General features: G+C 49.9%; 1 protein-coding gene across 1 annotated transcript in view; it reads right to left on the bottom strand.

Annotated features, from left to right (window-relative positions):
• Positions 1-5,169: 5,169 nt before the first annotated feature.
• Positions 5,170-16,872, bottom strand: part of MOSMO (modulator of smoothened) — a 51,204-nt gene continuing 39,501 nt past the window's right edge. The window contains exons 2-3 of the mRNA XM_063143104.1: positions 10,917-11,129; positions 5,170-6,022 (exon numbers count right to left, since the gene is read on the bottom strand). Coding sequence (XP_062999174.1) covers positions 5,838-6,022; positions 10,917-11,129 — 398 coding nt within the window. The 3' untranslated portion in view covers positions 5,170-5,837. The remainder of the gene's footprint in view (positions 6,023-10,916; positions 11,130-16,872) is intronic.

The following is a 16,872-nucleotide window of genomic DNA, read 5'->3' as shown; positions in this document are numbered from 1 at the left end:
TAGTAGTGTTTTGAAACTGTTAAAACGAAATAGTATGGAAGAAAATACCTAACTTGATTCCTAACCTCTGCAATTTTATCTCAGGCATAACTCCAGTGACGTTTAAGTTTGCAGAGTAAAAGGCCCAAGCTTTAAGATTTATCCCCCCGCATCTAAAAAGGGGATAAATCCCGCAGGATATTAAAATATTGCAGGGCAATAGAAATCCAGGTTTGGTTTCAGAGAAATCACATTGCAGGCATCTCAACAAAGGAGCAGGGAACTACCCTATTGATGTGAAATGTATTGGTCACAGATACAAGGGCCATACATGGTTACTATAAGCCTGTCAAAATGATTGTAGGAAGAACTTCATTTGCCCAGAAAGGGGATGTTAAAAAGAGTATTACCCAGACTGTGTACTAGGACATTAAATCTTTTTTTTATGGGGGGGGGGCATTAAGGAAATAGCAGCTAAGTGAACATGTCTGGATTAATAGAAATGAGCTGCTCTTAAAATAAAGCTGGCAGTTTTTGAAAAGGCTTGATGTGAACACTCACCCTATCAATGGGGATTTCCTTGGACAAAAAAGAGTTACACACACCAAACCAAATTAAGGGCACAGGTATTTATTAAAAAGCCTGGAAACGTTTTTCCCCCCCAAAAGAATCCTTGCACAAAGAGAAGCGGTAACTATTCCCTTGCAGATTTTACCTTGATGCTCTTAGGTATGAGAAAAATGCACACACGTCGAATTCCCCCCACCCAACCCAAAAAAGTAACAGACAGAAGGTTGGACGAACAATTGCACCATAAAACTGTGTTTTATATACAGTTTACAAGATATGTTCTTTCTGCTATAAATTAATACTGCACTCTTGTGTGATTTTATGAAAAGTAACGGTTGATTCTCTCTCCCTCCGACCCTTTTTTGCAGTTACAAATATTACCCCCACCCACCCCAAGACTTAAATGATTTAATTTCAAGTTACAGAGACTGAAATGCCAAATAGTTACGCATTGTGCTAGCTGGAGCGATTTCGGTTTTTCGCAAATGCTTGTGGATGGGTCAAACTCCCATTCACGGTGTTTGATCACAGCGAATGAAGACATTTATTACCGTCACGGAGCAATACAACTGGGATCACAGCTTGACATAGGCAAATATTCTTCTCCAGTTATAGACAGGAATAGGAAAATGTCACCATATGGTGATTTTTGTTGGGAGGGGAGGTCCTTCTCATGTGGTGAAGCTTTCTGGCAAATATGCCCCCACTTGTGCGTGTCTTTGTGCGCCTGGCTTAACAGACGATTTGGATAATCTGACCCTGATCTTTCCGCATTTCCCTTTGGCCTCCCGATTCCCTGTTTAGCACTGAGAATACAAGTTCAACTAGTTCGATGTTTTCTTGGGGACGCCTTCACAGCTCAATTTAAAAGTTAAGGCTCCTCCTGCATGGCCCTGCCATGTTTAAGCAGGCTTTATGTTTTGCGTCTCCTTAGAATGGCTGTGTGGGTGCGGACAGGCGCGTGTATGCGCAAAGTCTGGCTCAGACCCTCTGCTTCTTTCTCACAAGGCAGGATCTTTATACAATGCGTCCCTATTTTACGATTTCATGAAGGGAAGTACTCCTGGTCATTTAGGGAGCTCCCACTGTCTTCTAGTGGTTATTTTGATCTAAAGTACTTTTAGTGTTACTGTCCTGCACATCTGTTTTCAACATTAAGTAATAAGGGGAGAGATTTAAGTGGCTGAAAAACTTTCTTTCGAGACAGGGGTGGCACAGTAGGTACTGGGAGGAATGGATGCAAATTACACCTTCAAGCATGAAGCTGTAACACTTAGATCTGCTTTGCCACCAGTTGTAGAAAGAGACTTGGGAATGGGATACGAGGGCAAGATCCCAGCTCTATAAGGCGTGCCACTATAAACCAGTGCTTGGTGGTACTAGATATCATGGGTTATCGTGTTGTCTGAATGCAGTGCTTTTTCGGCAGGGAGACTTATTAACCGTGCAGTGCGGTTCGTTTTTCTCGAACAAGCCGCCTTGAGATTCCATGACTTGCTGTTGGGTTGTTCGGGGCGGTTCACCAGCCACGCCGCGTGGTTTAATGAGCAAACCTGCGGAAAACACGCTGCGTTCAAACAGCACAATAAACCGCCCTGTGGGAAAAGCGCTGCGTTCAGGCGACACGATAACCCCCAGTTTAGCAACTGTTCTACGAACCCTGCAAAAGAAAGGTCTAGAAGAGAGAGCTGCAGATACACACAGCTCAGCCCTACATCGCTCTGTCCTGCTGGGCAGCTATTCAGCGAGTTTGCGCGCTTGCCTTCCCATTTTCAAAACAGCACCTGTGACAAACTAGACAAGAAAAGAGGCTGTAGAATGAATGATGGGCTTATAGGAAAGCCACATAATTAACTATGGCAAGAAAGATCGTGGAGAAGGTCAAATGCTGCCAGCTTTTGTTTTGTTCCAAACAGATCGTAGCCTTGTGTCTTCAAACACCAGCCAGATACACAGGAATGATTCAGGAAGGGTTTCTGCCATGACAAGAAAAAGTTTCACCTGTTGAATTTCTGCTTGCCAGGCTGCTATTAGAAGCACAGCAGCCTGGGCAGCAATGATACGGGCAAGCAAAGAGGCCGTGGAAAAGAGCTCCAGGGAAGACAACCATCCCCAAATTATCCCATGGAACTATATATAATGCCCCTTTGCAGAAAATATTTTTGGTGGTGGTTTTTACCATTAAAGGGTCTGGGCGGCAGCAATTTGTGTTCAATCGTTCCCCAGGGGTCAGAGAAGTCAGCTTACTCATCCATGTTAAATATTAATCCTTGAAATAGAAATTCACAACGAAGCTCAGATCTTTGGACAGCGCTTCCTGTTAAGATATGATTCCTCCCTTCAACAGTGCACGATATATATGCAACTGTTCAAATCCGAAACCAGCAAGTATAGACAGGGGCATCTTTTAGGAAAAACCACTAGAATACATTCACACTCGCCAAGTGCTTTTGTGAGATCTCCTCAGCCAGCTGAGTGGAGAGATGAAGCATTTAACCATCAAATACCCCAGGGGGAAAAAATAGTACCACATATTCCAGGGGATTGTGGTGGTGGGGGAAATCACAGTCATTAATAAGAATTAATGGAGAAGAGATTTTAATGCATCAGCTTCCCCACACTGGGGCCCTCTGGAGAGGTTGGACTGGAAGCCCCAGCATCATGGTTAGGGGACGCTGGGAGCTGTAGTCCAGGGGCACCAGATCAGGAAAGATATATCATCCTGTTAACCCCTTGAAGCAATACTGTGATGGGAACATTTTCATGATTTGAAGGCCATTTATCATTTGATGCTGCGTTCATCTACCCCAGAGAGCCCCAAATTTTGTAGCGGACTTTGCATACCCCTATTACAATGGCTCAGGCTCTCTCGCTCAGACAGAAGCAACTCCCTCAGTGCCAGACCATAGCATCAGCTGCTGACAGCCTGGTAATCCTACATTATTCCACTGAGACCATGAAGAATCCCAACACAGGCCTGGCATGTTTGCAGCAACTAGGGAGTTGGCAACATCCTGCAGTTACTTCCCAACCAACATTCATGAACTTCTAACACAGTGGTTCTCAACCTTCCTAATGCCGCAACCCTTTAATACAGTTCCTCATGTTGTGGTGACCCCCAACCATAAAATTATTTTCGTTCTTCTCTACACAATCCATTGTCATGGGATGGTTTGCCAATGAAAATAATACATAATAGCTTTAATAATACAAAAGATGATACATGACATAGTTCAGTCAATACAGTTTCCTAAGACCATCGGAAAGATGTGTTTTCCAATGGTCTTCTGCGACCCCTGTGAAAGGGTCGTTCGACCCCCAAAGGGGTCCCGACCCACAGGTTGAGAACCGCTGTTCTAACATAACTCTTGCCAGGAAGAAACAGTGGCTAGTACGCGATACTATTTCAAGGCCCAGACTTCTGCCAACTATGCTTCGGGTCCAAAAAGAGATTGTAACGAGGACCTGCAAGGCCCACTCAGGAGCAGGTGCTTAACTAAGCAGGGCTGGTGTCGAGGGTTGAATTTGTCAGGCATTTGCCAAGGGCCCCCCCACTGGCACAGGGCTTAAACGGACCACCGCTGCTGCGCCCAGTGACGTAAACGGAGGAGCTTAGACGTGGACTGGTTAGTCCCAAGTAGAGCTGCACAGCACATTCTGGCAAGTGGCTGTTGCTTAGGCCTTCCTTTTTGGCGATTGCGGGCCACTGTCTGCCACGGGTGGGCCCTCAAGGACTCTCTTGGCTAGAGAAACCAGGAAGCGGCCTAGTAACTGAGCAAGGACAAGACAGTGATATGCATTGTAAAGGGCCTCAAAAGTGGCCTGCAAATGTTCTCTGTGTCAAAACAAAACAAGACATGAGGACGTCAGATCACCATTTTGCTCATTTCGGTAACAATTCTGGATTTAATACTTGCAAGGGAAAGAGAATTTGTCCCCTTTTGATGCCCAACCATACAGCTCATGGTATAGCTAACTGGAGGTGTCTTGTAGCAGATTTCCTATGCAGAAACTCATTTTATTGTACACCCAGAGGGAGAAGAGAGAGAGAAACCCAACTCCATAACACAACAGTTGCTCATAATTTAAGTAGTGTAATGTCCCATTATTGGGGTCGGACCTTTTAAAAGTATAACATGATCTTGCCTTCTACCCCAATATACAAATAAATTACCGTACAGAGAGAGAGAGAGAGAGAGAGAGAGAGAGAGAGAGAGAGAGAGAGAGAGAACACACCTCTTAGCTTAACTTAAAATTCCACCTAGAAAGGCATGGAGTTGTTTGTACCTATTACAAAAAACCTGTTAAAACCAAGGACTGCTACAAAGAATGAGGTAAACTGAAGACTCCCCCAGCTACGTGGCCTTCAGAGAAATGGCTTTGTTCTTTCGATTTTCCTATCAAGTTCTAGTTTTTGCACACCACAGTGTTTTTGCTAGCAAAAGTGCTCCAAGAGTTCTCTTCCAGGAACGTGCGTGTGCGGGTGTGTTTGTGTGTGACTGTCTGTCTGTATTTATATACATATATATGTATACACATTCTGTATACTGCATCAGCAATATATATATTTATATAAATATAAGGAAGAATTCCCAGGCCCGCCCCTCCCCGCCCGGCTCGGTGGTTCCTTGGTGTTTCTACGGCTCCCAGGAGTGGTGGTGATGGTGGTGGAAGGTGGACGGTTTGTTGCAACAGGTTTCCGAGAACATCTTTTGATCTGTTGGCTTCAGGGTGCAGTTAGTGTGAGATCGGTCCGTATTTTTGCTTTTCTTTTGGTGGCAAACACGTCTTGCCTATCACAGAAGGAAGATGCTTATTTCCTAAAGAGAGTGAGGCCCAGCCCCACTGTCAAGTCCCTTGGCAAACCTCTGGTCCACCAAGGTTCATAAATATTTTTGAGACTTTCAAAATTGTCAGGTATTTAAAACGGGGTACAGTACAGCGATGTCGAAAGGGTGGAGGAGGGGCGCAATAATGCTGCTCAGTGTAGAAAATAATTTCTCCTCTTCTTCTTCTTCTTCTTCTTCTTCTTCTTCGACACTAGTTCCTATCACAGTGCACACCTGACCGCATCCAGCTGCTCAGGAGATGAATCAAGGTTGTCTGTATTTGGTTATGGGAAAGGCTCTCCGCTTAAAAAAAATAAAATAATCCAAAGTGCATAGTGTGAACACAGAGACCTCTTTGTTCCGGTAAGACTGCCACAGCCCGACACCGGCATCCTCCCGAGAATGCGTCAGACGCCCTACTCTCCTTCATGACCGAGTGAAGCAAGATCTAGACATTCGTCAGCCAGGTAAACACACTTTGCCGGCAAATAGAAGTCCCACTATTGTAAAGAAAATGGATAAAACAAAGAGTACGTAGGACGACCCAACCGCTGTGTTGTTTGGAAGTTTATAAGGTTGGCCTCCCACTTCGTTGATGTAAAATCCTATGGGGAATATGAGGGCTGCCATGCAGAACAGGATCACTGGGGGAGGGAAAGAGAGAGAAAACAAGATTAGCATAGAGACGAGGCATGTTGGCAGGTCAAAGCGTAAAAAAGAGCATACGGACTGCAGGTCTCAGAAGTTTCACTCCACCTTCTCAAACGGGGGACAGGAAAGGCATTTGGAACCCCCCCCCCCAAAGGGCTAACTGCCATCTTCACCCTGTGGGGAAGAAGATGCGAGGGAGACTGGAGCAGGCAGGCACCATCGGGGCCTGCTTCAGTTGGACCCCCCCCCCCCCAGGGCTAACATCTTCACCTTGTGGGGAAGAAGCTGTTGGTTTGCCCCTCCATTGGGAGATGAGAGGACGGAGCAGGGCCTTCCCACCAGCCTAAACAGTCTCCTTAATTTCTTTTTATTTTCTCCCTCTTCCCTCCCCATCCACTTTTCCTTGTGTGTCACGTCTTTTTTTAGAATGTAAGCCTGAGGGTAGGGACTGTCTTCTTTATTGATACATTGTAAGCCGCTCCGAGAGCCTTTTGGCTGAGGTGCGGGATAAAAATACTCTAAATAAATAATAAATAAATAAATTTGGAGAGTGGGACGTGTGAGCTCAGGGACTCAAACTGAGGAAAGCCAAGCTAACAGATTTTTACCTAGATTGGGCGCTTTGTTCTTTGAACAGCTACTAAATGGTGACGCAAACCACTGAACTTCATGAATATCTTTCCGTACAGTTAGATCTTCAGTAGAGAGCTTCTTTTTGGCTACCCCTGCCATCTATAGCTGATGGGCTAGAGCCCTGTCCAAACGAGGCGGCACTGCTCAGCCCACTGAGATGTAGTGGCTAAAGTGTGGGACTGGGAGTCGGGAGATCCAGGTTCAAGTCCCCACTCGGCCATGGAAACCCATTGGGTGACTTTGGGCCAGTCACAGACTCTCAGCCCAACCTACCTCACAGGGTTGTTGTTGTGAGGATAACATGGAGAGGAGGAGAATTATGTACGCCGCCTTGGGTTCCTTGGAGGGAAAAAGGCGGGATTTAAATGAAGTAAGTAAGTAAGTAAATAAATAAGATGCTTCAGTCTGAGTGACTCCTTCAACAAGCTCCCCCCTTTCTAAACACTCTATCGGTTTCCCAGAGAAGTCTAACAGCTTCTAATTACAACTTGTTGAAATCTATATCTGACAAGTGGCCCTCCACTAACAGAATCCAGGCAAGGGATGACCCAAGGTAGGGTCTTTATTGTGGCATCACCCTTGCTGGGCAACATCTACCCTAAAGCCACTTACTAAACACTGTCCTTGTTGAGTTTTAGGTACCAGCTTAGCCTCTGTTATTTTGCTGGGCTTATAAATGAACAGTAAATGGCAAGGTTTTAGCTGGTCAGCCTTTTATATTATTGGGTTTTTATTGTGCTGTTCTGTCCTGCAGTTTTATCAATTGCTTTTAGCGTTCCTATAATTTTTAAAATTCTTTTTATCATAAGCCATCTTAGAGATATTAAATCAAAATGCAGGATGCAAATGGATTAATGAATAAAACGAGAAGGGCACGGAATGCGAGCCGTAGAAAACACACTCAGAAAAATGCGAATGTGGAGCAAATATCTGTAGTCATGCCCTAAGCACAAGCCAGGAGGCTGATGGCTTCTCATGCCACAGATAGCACACAATGGTAGCCATGGATCACCTACCTGAAACACATATAGCCTACCAATTCAAATTCAAAACAAAACAGGTGTCATGGCTAGGCCTGTTCCCCTTACGCTGGGGGAAGGAGTTTCAGGCAATCAATCTTAGAATCAGATTCTGAAGCAGAAGAGACGGCGCCAGAAATATACCAGCCTATATGGGGAGTGGGGGAGGTGACTCTCATGGGCTCTTCACCAGCTGGGAACGAACCTTCGCCAGACCTTATCTCTGAAAATGTTAACAACACAGTCTGTGGGAAATCAGTATGCTTCCGAGAAGGAGGGCACGTCAACTACACAGCAGACTAAAATGGGTGGAGCTAAAGGAAGGTGAGAGAAGGTCGGCCCGGCTAGCTTTTCGCCAAAGTCTTCTTCAGAACCAGTCTCCTTGAAGTTAAAGCGTTCTGGGAGAAGGCTTTCTGTTCTTCTTGAAAGGACAATTGTCTTGCTTAGTTTGCCTAGTTGACAGTTCCTAGAGGTTGGACTCTCTTCAGGTGGGAAGAGATGTTTTATGGCTTGAATAAAGCTTTGTGGATTACTTAGCAGGCCTCGTCATTGTCTCCCAAGAAGGCGGGAGGTTTTGAGAAACACAACAGCAGGCTTAATTCAGTTTAGCAAGACTCCAGTTAAGCTGCCGCCACTAGAGGGAGCTTAAAGCTTTCTGTTCATGTGACACCAGATGAATTGCTAACCAAGTAGGAGATGGGGGCTACTTTACTAGCAAGCTTCCAATTCAAACCGTTTCTAGCTTTGCCCATTTGTAAAGCGACCGTGGAGTCATATTTGTCATTGACCCCGGCAGGTTTTTAAGTGGGCGAGGGCGTGCGAGTGTCATTTTTAGTTCTGCTTCTATATTTAGCACAATCTCATCATTAGCGTCACATGCAAGCTGGGGTTACACAGGAAGGCAGAACGAGGCGGCGAAGAGAGAACGGTGCATGACGGAATGGACTGTGGCACTTCAAGTCATGAGCGGCTGATGCCGCTTTCGCACACCCCTCCGTGTGCCACAGAACCCAGCTGGCTGCAAAGCTGAAATGAGCAGGCTGGAGAGCAAGGATCACCAATCTCCCGTAAAGAGAACATGAGCACAGCGGGACGATTTTTGCTTATCGGAAAGGAGCGTTCAGAAACGCGACCCCCCGACGACAGTCTAAAGTGGTGCCTTATCACCTTTCTCCGCTGCAAGTCAACACCAGGGTCTGGTCAGCCTACACTACTAAGAACATGTGAAGTGAAGCAGCCCAGCAGAAAGAGGTACGTGGCCTTTGGTTTTCAACGCCTTGAACAGGATGTACCATCAGGCCTGCTGAGTCAAAACATATATCCTTTGGCTATGGCCAGGGCCTTCCTTTAGAGGGAGCTGCATCCTCTCTCTCTCTCTCTCTCTCTCTTCCCATTAAGACTGTATTAAGAGAAGCCTAATGGATCAGATAATAGGCCCATCTAGTCCAGGATCCTGTATCCAACCAAAACCCGGCACAGGCATACAGGAATTTGCTACTGGATAATAGGAACAACTCTGAGCAGTTCCTTTTCCCTGCTTCCTCCCTTTCCTCTTCCTTCTCCTTTCTCTGCCTCAGCAACAACCATTGTGTGCTCCCTCTCCTCCAGAAGGAAGCAAGTAACTACGTCTCACGCCTTTGCTCATTTACACGCACACGCCCAGCGTTAAGGGGTGCTTGTAGTGAAGCCGTGTTAAACAGCTTTCTGTGTATAAAAGCGCTAATAAAATTGATTTGAACTTCTTTTAAACTGGCTCTAGCTGGCCTTATTGCTACCAATGCTTAATGCTGTGTCGCCACGCTTTCTCTGTATAAAACAACTCTGCTGTCAGTCACACCAGCCTTTCCAACCATTGGCTTATGCCGGGTCAGACTGCTGGTCAATTAAGTCCTCTAATGCCTATGCCGACAGGCAGGAGCTCTCCGAGGCCTTGGATGGAGGTTTGCCCCCATCCTATTCCTGGAGGAGAAAGCTATCAATGGCTACTCGCCCTGATGGTTATGTGCTATCTCCAGCATGTGAGGCAGTAAGCCTGTGTGCACCAGTTGTTGGGGAACTTCGGCCGGAGGGTGCTGTGGCACCACGTCCTGCTTTGTTGGTCGCCGGTCCACATCTGGTTGGGCACTGTGTGAACAGAATGCTGGACTAGATGGACCTTTGGCCTGATCCAGCAGGGCACTTCTGATGTTCTTTGCTACCAGAGACTGAACCTGGGACCCTCTGCTATGGGGGGGGGGGGGGGGAGGAATGGGCAGAACCTCGTTCAGCCTGAGGGCTGAATTCCATTACGGGGGAAGTTTTCAGGTGCCATATTACAGTGGTGGGCAGCATCAGAGGTTAAAAAAAAAAGGGGGGGGAAGGCAGGGCCAAAATACCAGCATGTTTTAGCTCGATGGTCTTGCTGTCATGAACCAAGCCTTAGGACGGGCATGTTAATCTTTCAGAATCGGGGAGGAGAGAATCCATGCAAAAGTCAGAAGCCACCAAGGGATTGAGGTGTGTGGGGAAAGGGGGTAGGGCCAGAGGAAGGGATGTGGCTGTCTGGGGAACCCCGAGGGGTGTATATGGGCCCCAAGAGGACCGGATTTGGCCCACGGGCCTGAGTTCAACACCCCTGAAGGTATGGTTCCTCCCAAAAGTCAGGAAACAAAGTCCTATGAGGAGAGACTGAAAGAACCTTGCGAAGAGAAGATTGAGCGGAGACAGGATAGCACCCTTCAAGTCCTTCAAAGGTTGTCACACAGAGGATCTCTTCTCGATCCTCCCAGAGTGCAGGACATGGAATCATGGGCTCAAGTTATACGAAGCCAGACTCCGGCTGGACATCAGGAAAAAACTTCCTGAGCGTTAGAGCGGTACGACAATGGAATCACCTAGGGAGGTTGTGGACTCTCCCACCCTAGAGCCCTTCAGGAGGCAGCTGGACAGCCATCTGTCAGGGATGCTTTAAGGCGGATTTCTGCATTGAGGAGGGGGTTGGACTCGATGGCCTGATAGGCCCTTAGCAACTCAACTGTTCTAGCCCATGATTCCGTGTCCTGCACTGACAACCTTTCTAGTATTTGAAGAGCGCTATCATGTCTCCCCGCCATCTTCATTTCTCCAGGCTAAACACGCCCAGAATGAAAGAGAGTATCAAGGTAGGCCCAGGTGCTCTTTTGCCAACTTCCCCAAAGACAAGGTGATTTCCAGCTGTTGGTCCCTGCAGACATACAGCACTCAGGCACACACTTACTTCCAGTGAATGCTATCCAGCGTGCGTATTTAGTCGCTTCTCTTCGCCAGTGGGAAGCCACCAGCAAGCCGCACGTGACAGTCAGTGAAATGATCCCCATGATGATGAAAAACAAGGTGGTGACCCACTCAGGAGGCAACCGCGGAGGAATACAGGTCCTGTCACGTCCATGAATGGTTTGACACTGTCGCACAAGGCCAACTGTGAGAGCACCTGAAATGACACACACAACAAGACGACAACCCGTTAACGGAAAGTTTCGGGGGAAAGGAGATCGCCAGGGATGCGGTGGGTTTTTTCCCCCCTCCGGAAATGAGACCACTGAACACCCGGCTGTATCTGAATCGTAGGTCAATTTAGTTGAGATCCCCCTACCGCCTCCCTATACTGGGAACCCCACAAGCAAGACAATGAAGGGAGGAAGCAGCAGTCAGGCACCTCTCCACCGTGCCTGGGTCCAGCTCCAGCTGAGAGCCCCCTCCCTTCTGCTACCAACTGTCTCTGCAGAGGCCACTAGTGAGGGAGGAAGCAGCAGCCTGGCACCTCTCCACCATGCCTGGGTTCAGCTCCAGCTGAGAGCCCCCTCCCTCCTGCTACCAACTGTCTCTGCAGAGGCCACCAGTGAGGGAGGAAGCAGCAGCCTGGCACCTCTCCACCGTGCCTGGGTCCAGCTCCAGCTGAGAGCCCCCTCCCTCCTGCTACCAACTGTCTCTGCAGAGGCCACCAGTGAGGGAGGAAGCAGCAGCCAGGCACCTCTCCACCGTGCCTGGGTCCAGCTCCAGCTGAGAGCCCCCCCCTCCTGCTGTCAACTGTCTCTGCAGAGGCCACTAGTGAGGGAGGAAGCAGCAGCCAGGCACCTCTCCACCGTGCCTGAGTCCAGCTCCAGCTGAGAGCCCCCTCCCTCCTGCTACCAACTGTCTCTGCAGAGGCCACTAGTGAGGGAGGAAGCAGCAGCCAGGCACCTCTCCACCGTGCCTGAGTCCAGCTCCAGCTGAGAGCCCCCTCCCTCCTGCTACCAACTGTCTCTGCAGAGGCCACTAGTGAGGGAGGAAGCAGCAGCCAGGCACCTCTCCACCGTGCCTGAGTCCAGCTCCAGCTGAGAGCCCCCTCCCTCCTGCTACCAACTGTCTCTGCAGAGGCCACCAGTGAGGGAGGAAGCAGCAGCCAGGCACCTCTCCACCGTGCCTGGGTCCAGCTCCAGCTGAGAGCCCCCTCCCTCCTGCTACCAACTGTCTCTGCAGAGGCCACCAGTGAGGGAGGAAGCAGCAGCCTGGCACCTCTCCACCATGCCTGGCTCCAGCTCCAGCTGAGAGCCCCCTCCCTCCTGCTACCAACTGTCTCTGCAGAGGCCACCAGTGAGGGAGGAAGCAGCAGCCAGGCACCTCTCCACCGTGCCTGGGTCCAGCTCCAGCTGAGAGCCCCCTCCCTCCTGCTACCAACTATCTCTGCAGAGGCCACCAGTGAGGGAGGAAGCAGCAGCCGGGCACCTCTCCACCGTGCCTGAGTCCAGCTCCAGCTGAGAGCCCCCTCCCTCCTGCTACCAACTGTCTCTGCAGAGGCCACCAGTGAGGGAGGAAGCAGCAGCCGGGCACCTCTCCACCGTGCCTGGGTCCAGCTCCAGCTGAGAGCCCCCTCCCTCCTGCTACCAACTATCTCTGCAGAGGCCACTAGTGAGGGAGGAAGCAGCAGCCAGGCACCTCTCCACCGTGCCTGAGTCCAGCTCCAGCTGAGAGCCCCCTCCCTCCTGCTACCAACTATCTCTGCAGAGGCCACTAGTGAGGGAGGAAGCAGCAGCCAGGCACCTCTCCACCGTGCCTGGGTCCAGCTCCAGCTGAGAGCCCCCTCCCTCCTGCTACCAACTATCTCTGCAGAGGCCACTAGTGAGGGAGGAAGCAGCAGCCAGGCACCTCTCCACCGTGCCTGAGTCCAGCTCCAGCTGAGAGCCCCCTCCCTCCTGCTACCAACTATCTCTGCAGAGGCCACCAGTGAGGGAGGAAGCAGCAGCCGGGCACCTCTCCACCGTGCCTGAGTCCAGCTCCAGCTGAGAGCCCCCTCCCTCCTGCTACCAACTGTCTCTGCAGAGGCCACCAGTGAGGGAGGAAGCAGCAGCCGGGCACCTCTCCACCGTGCCTGGGTCCAGCTCCAGCTGAGAGCCCCCTCCCTCCTGCTACCAACTATCTCTGCAGAGGCCACTAGTGAGGGAGGAAGCAGCAGCCAGGCACCTCTCCACCGTGCCTGAGTCCAGCTCCAGCTGAGAGCCCCCTCCCTCCTGCTACCAACTGTCTCTGCAGAGGCCACCAGTGAGGGAGGAAGCAGCAGCCGGGCACCTCTCCACCGTGCCTGGGTCCAGCTCCAGCTGAGAGCCCCCCCCCCCTGCTGTCAACTGTCTCTGCAGAGGCCACCAGTGAGGGAGGAAGCAGCAGCCAGGCACCTCTCCACCGTGCCTGGGTCCAGCTCCAGCTGAGAGCCCCCTCCCTCCTGCTACCAACTGTCTCTGCAGAGGCCACCAGTGAGGGAGGAAGCAGCAGCCGGGCACCTCTCCACCGTGCCTGAGTCCAGCTCCAGCTGAGAGCCCCCTCCCTCCTGCTACCAACTGACACTGCAGAGGCCACCAGTGAGGGAGGAAGCAGCATCCAGGCACCTCTCCACCATGCCTGGGTCCAGCTCCAGCTGAGAGCCCCCTCCCTCCTGCTACCAACTGTCTCTGGAGAGACCACCAGTGAGGGAGGAAGCACCAGCCAGGCACCTCTCCACCGTGCCTGGGTCCAGCTCCAGCTGAGAGCCCCCTCCCTCCTGCTACCAACTGTTTCTGGAGAGGCCACCAGTGAGGGAGGAAGCAGCAGCCAGGCACCTCTCCATCGTGCCTGGGTCCAGCTCCAGCTGAGAGCCCCCTCCCTCCTGCTGTCAACTGTAACTGCTGAACTTTGCAACTAAGACTGTAGTGCCTGAATTTCCTTTCCTTTCCCCCGTCCTCCTCCTCCCTCCCAATCTCCTTTCCTTTTGTGTCATGTCTTTTAGATTGTAAGCCTGTGGGCAGGGACTGTCAAGAAATACTTTTGTAAGCCGCCGTGAGAGCCTTTTTTGGCTGAATGGCGGCATAAAAATCCTTAAATAAATAAATAAATAAATAAATGAAGCTAACAGCCCGCTGCTGCTGGTCCTTGCCGGCAGCTTGTTATTCACTTCCCCGCGGCTTGTGAACTTGGGGTTTACGCAGAGCCATCCCAACTACCAGCCATGGCTTTAAAAAACTCTCGGTAGCCAGCATCAGCAGTGCTACTGGGAAGCTCTGCCCCGTTCTTAAAGTAAAGAAGGTCTTTACGATGCCGTCCACCCAAACAGAGAAGGGAACAACGAGTGCATCTAGAACAACCAGGTTTTCCCCAGGAAACTGACACGCTGTGCAGGGCAGGTTTGCTTTTCAGCTCTGGCTTGCTGCCCAGGCCCCTCTGAGCACAAGGTTAAAAGAAGTAGGTCTAACACAGCTTGCGATCGGCATACATTTGTCCAGGTGTGTTGAACCTCCTGGGGTCCTCCTCCAGTCCTCTGGGGGTTACCCCAGGAGGCCACGCTCCCTTCCCCATATCACCAGGTGCTTCCTGCTCCCCCACACATCATTTAGTGTTTTTGCAGAGCTCCCCCCGCTCTCTAAAAGGTTGAAATGTCTTCCATGAGGCTTAGGCCCTTTCTACACCTAAGGGTTATCCCATGAAAATGGAGGGATTTTCCTTGCCTGCTCCTGGGATCCCGTTTGGCGTTTGGACGCACAGGAACGATCCCAGGACGATCCTGGGATATAGAGCTGGTGTAGACACGCCCTTAGTTATGAAAGGGGGGGGGTAAACTGTTTTAGGCATCACCCCTTTTCCCTACAGACCCCCCTTTTAATGTAACGTTTTGTTCATTTATTCATTTGTTTAGTTATTCGTTCTAAATAGGTTTTCGGTTGCCTTTAAGAGCAGAACCTCAATGAATAAAGTATCTTCTCAAATTAGACTACACGTCGTCACTCGCTTGCTTACACTTCAACGGGTCTCTGGAGGAGTTGATGCCCATTGATATATCGATGCACCATCTTGTGGTTTTTCACTCCTTCTCTTTCTCTTTTGTGCCGCTCTTATTTGAGCCAGCGTTAATGCAAAAAAAAAAAAGGTACTATTTTTACACAATGAAGGACACTGAATCCGGTCCTTGGGCTAAACAAATTCTGCACCTCTGTTCCCCTCCCTCCGAGGACCAAATTACAACCCACATGGGATATTAAAGATCGGACTTCCAAGTGTCATTTTTAAAGCTCAAAGCATGTGCTGGCATGGCATGGAATTGGCTCAGGGCAGTAGCTCTGGGTGGTTGGTTTAAAAAAATCCCTGCACTGTTTTCCCTCCACCCCGCCCGACACACAAGGCAACTGCCAAATTACCTGTCTTTCCCTCCCTCCCGTAGGGCTTTTAGCAACTTACAAGCAGAAATTCCAAGTAGGAAAATGATAAGGGTTAAAGGTCCCTCTGTCACTACTCTCATCCAATTCCACCCCAGCTCCTGGAGGCTGCTTTCAAGCTTTTAAAAGGGGGAGATCTGTTCGACGATGCCACGTGCGGTTGGGGCAACGCTTCTCTCCGTTGAGAATACATTGTTAAATTATTCCATCTGCGTGCCACGTTTAGGCAATAAGGGTGCAGGGAGAGAACTGCGTTGCACATGATGCAGAAGCTGGCTGAGAGAGTCATACACACCTCCTCCCCATCCTGCTGCATCTGTGTGAAACGGTTTTCGGGGGAGGGGGGCGCGGCTCCAACAACGGAGCACCCTCTTGGATGCACGCCTGCAGCTGGAGACGCTTTTAGAAGCCATCGAAGGCCGGTCTCTCCGGGCTGACTTCTAACAGCTAGGAAGCCATCACCTAGCAATGTTTTTAGCACGTGCTTGATTGGTTCTGTTGGTGTGTGGGTGTGGGTGTGTGTGTGTGTGAGAAAGAGAGAGAGAGAGAGAGAGAGACAGAGACAGAGACCCTATATATAACCGGTAGACAGAAAGTAGATTGAGATCTACCAGTAACCACTGAAAGATTTACAGCAGTTCAGCAAAGCTTTCTGACTCCTACTTTTTTTTATAGAATCATAGAATAGCAGAGTCGGAAGGGGCCTACAAGGCCATCGAGTCCAACCCCCTGCTCAATGCAGGAATCCACCCTAAAGCATCCCTGACAGATGGCTGTCCAGCTGCCTCTTGAAGACCTCTAGTGTGGGAGAGCCCACAACCTCCCTAGGTAGCTGATTCCACCGTCGCACTGCTCTAACAGTCAGGAAGTTTTTCCTGATGTCCAGCCGGAAACTGGCTTCCTGTAACTTCAGCCTGTTTAACAATAGCAACAACAAAAAGCCGCCACCCCCCATTCTCCTGCTAGAGCAGCCTTCCCCAACCTGGTGCCCTCCAGATGTGGCCTACAGGTCCCATCACCCCCAGCCAGCATTTGGCCATACTGGCTGGGAGGAGCTGCAATCCATCACATTTGGAGGACATTTGATTGGTGAAGGCTATGCATATGCAGGTCATCCCAATGGGTGGAATGGGGTGCAAGTGGTACCTGGTTCCATCCCTTGAGCCAAAATGTTGCATCGGACTCTGCCGCCATTCACCCCCAGCCATTATTCTGCACCTGGCTCCAATCAATGGACCCTGGGGATTCTAGTAAACAAAACAAGAGCAACGCTTGCAAGCCTGAAGGTCTGCTCGCAGCAGCTATAAGCTACCCTGAGCCATTAGTATGGGGCAGGCTAGGCAACCAATCAAACCAACACACGATCTCTCATCTAGTTGAGTTCACACACAACGCTATAGCTTTGGCTCAGGCACTCCCGGTTCTCCTCTCCTCCTGTGGCACAGCCACAAGCTTGGAAACCTGTGCTTCCACTTTAGATTAACATCAGTTCAGTTTTACACCTGACCCATAAACGGA

The sequence above is a fragment of the Elgaria multicarinata genome, chromosome 17 (genome assembly GCF_023053635.1).
Source record: "Elgaria multicarinata webbii isolate HBS135686 ecotype San Diego chromosome 17, rElgMul1.1.pri, whole genome shotgun sequence".
NCBI lineage: Eukaryota > Metazoa > Chordata > Lepidosauria > Squamata > Anguidae > Elgaria > Elgaria multicarinata.
The sequence above is the reverse complement of the archived record's forward strand: the minus strand, read 5'-3'. Positions and strand labels throughout refer to the sequence as shown.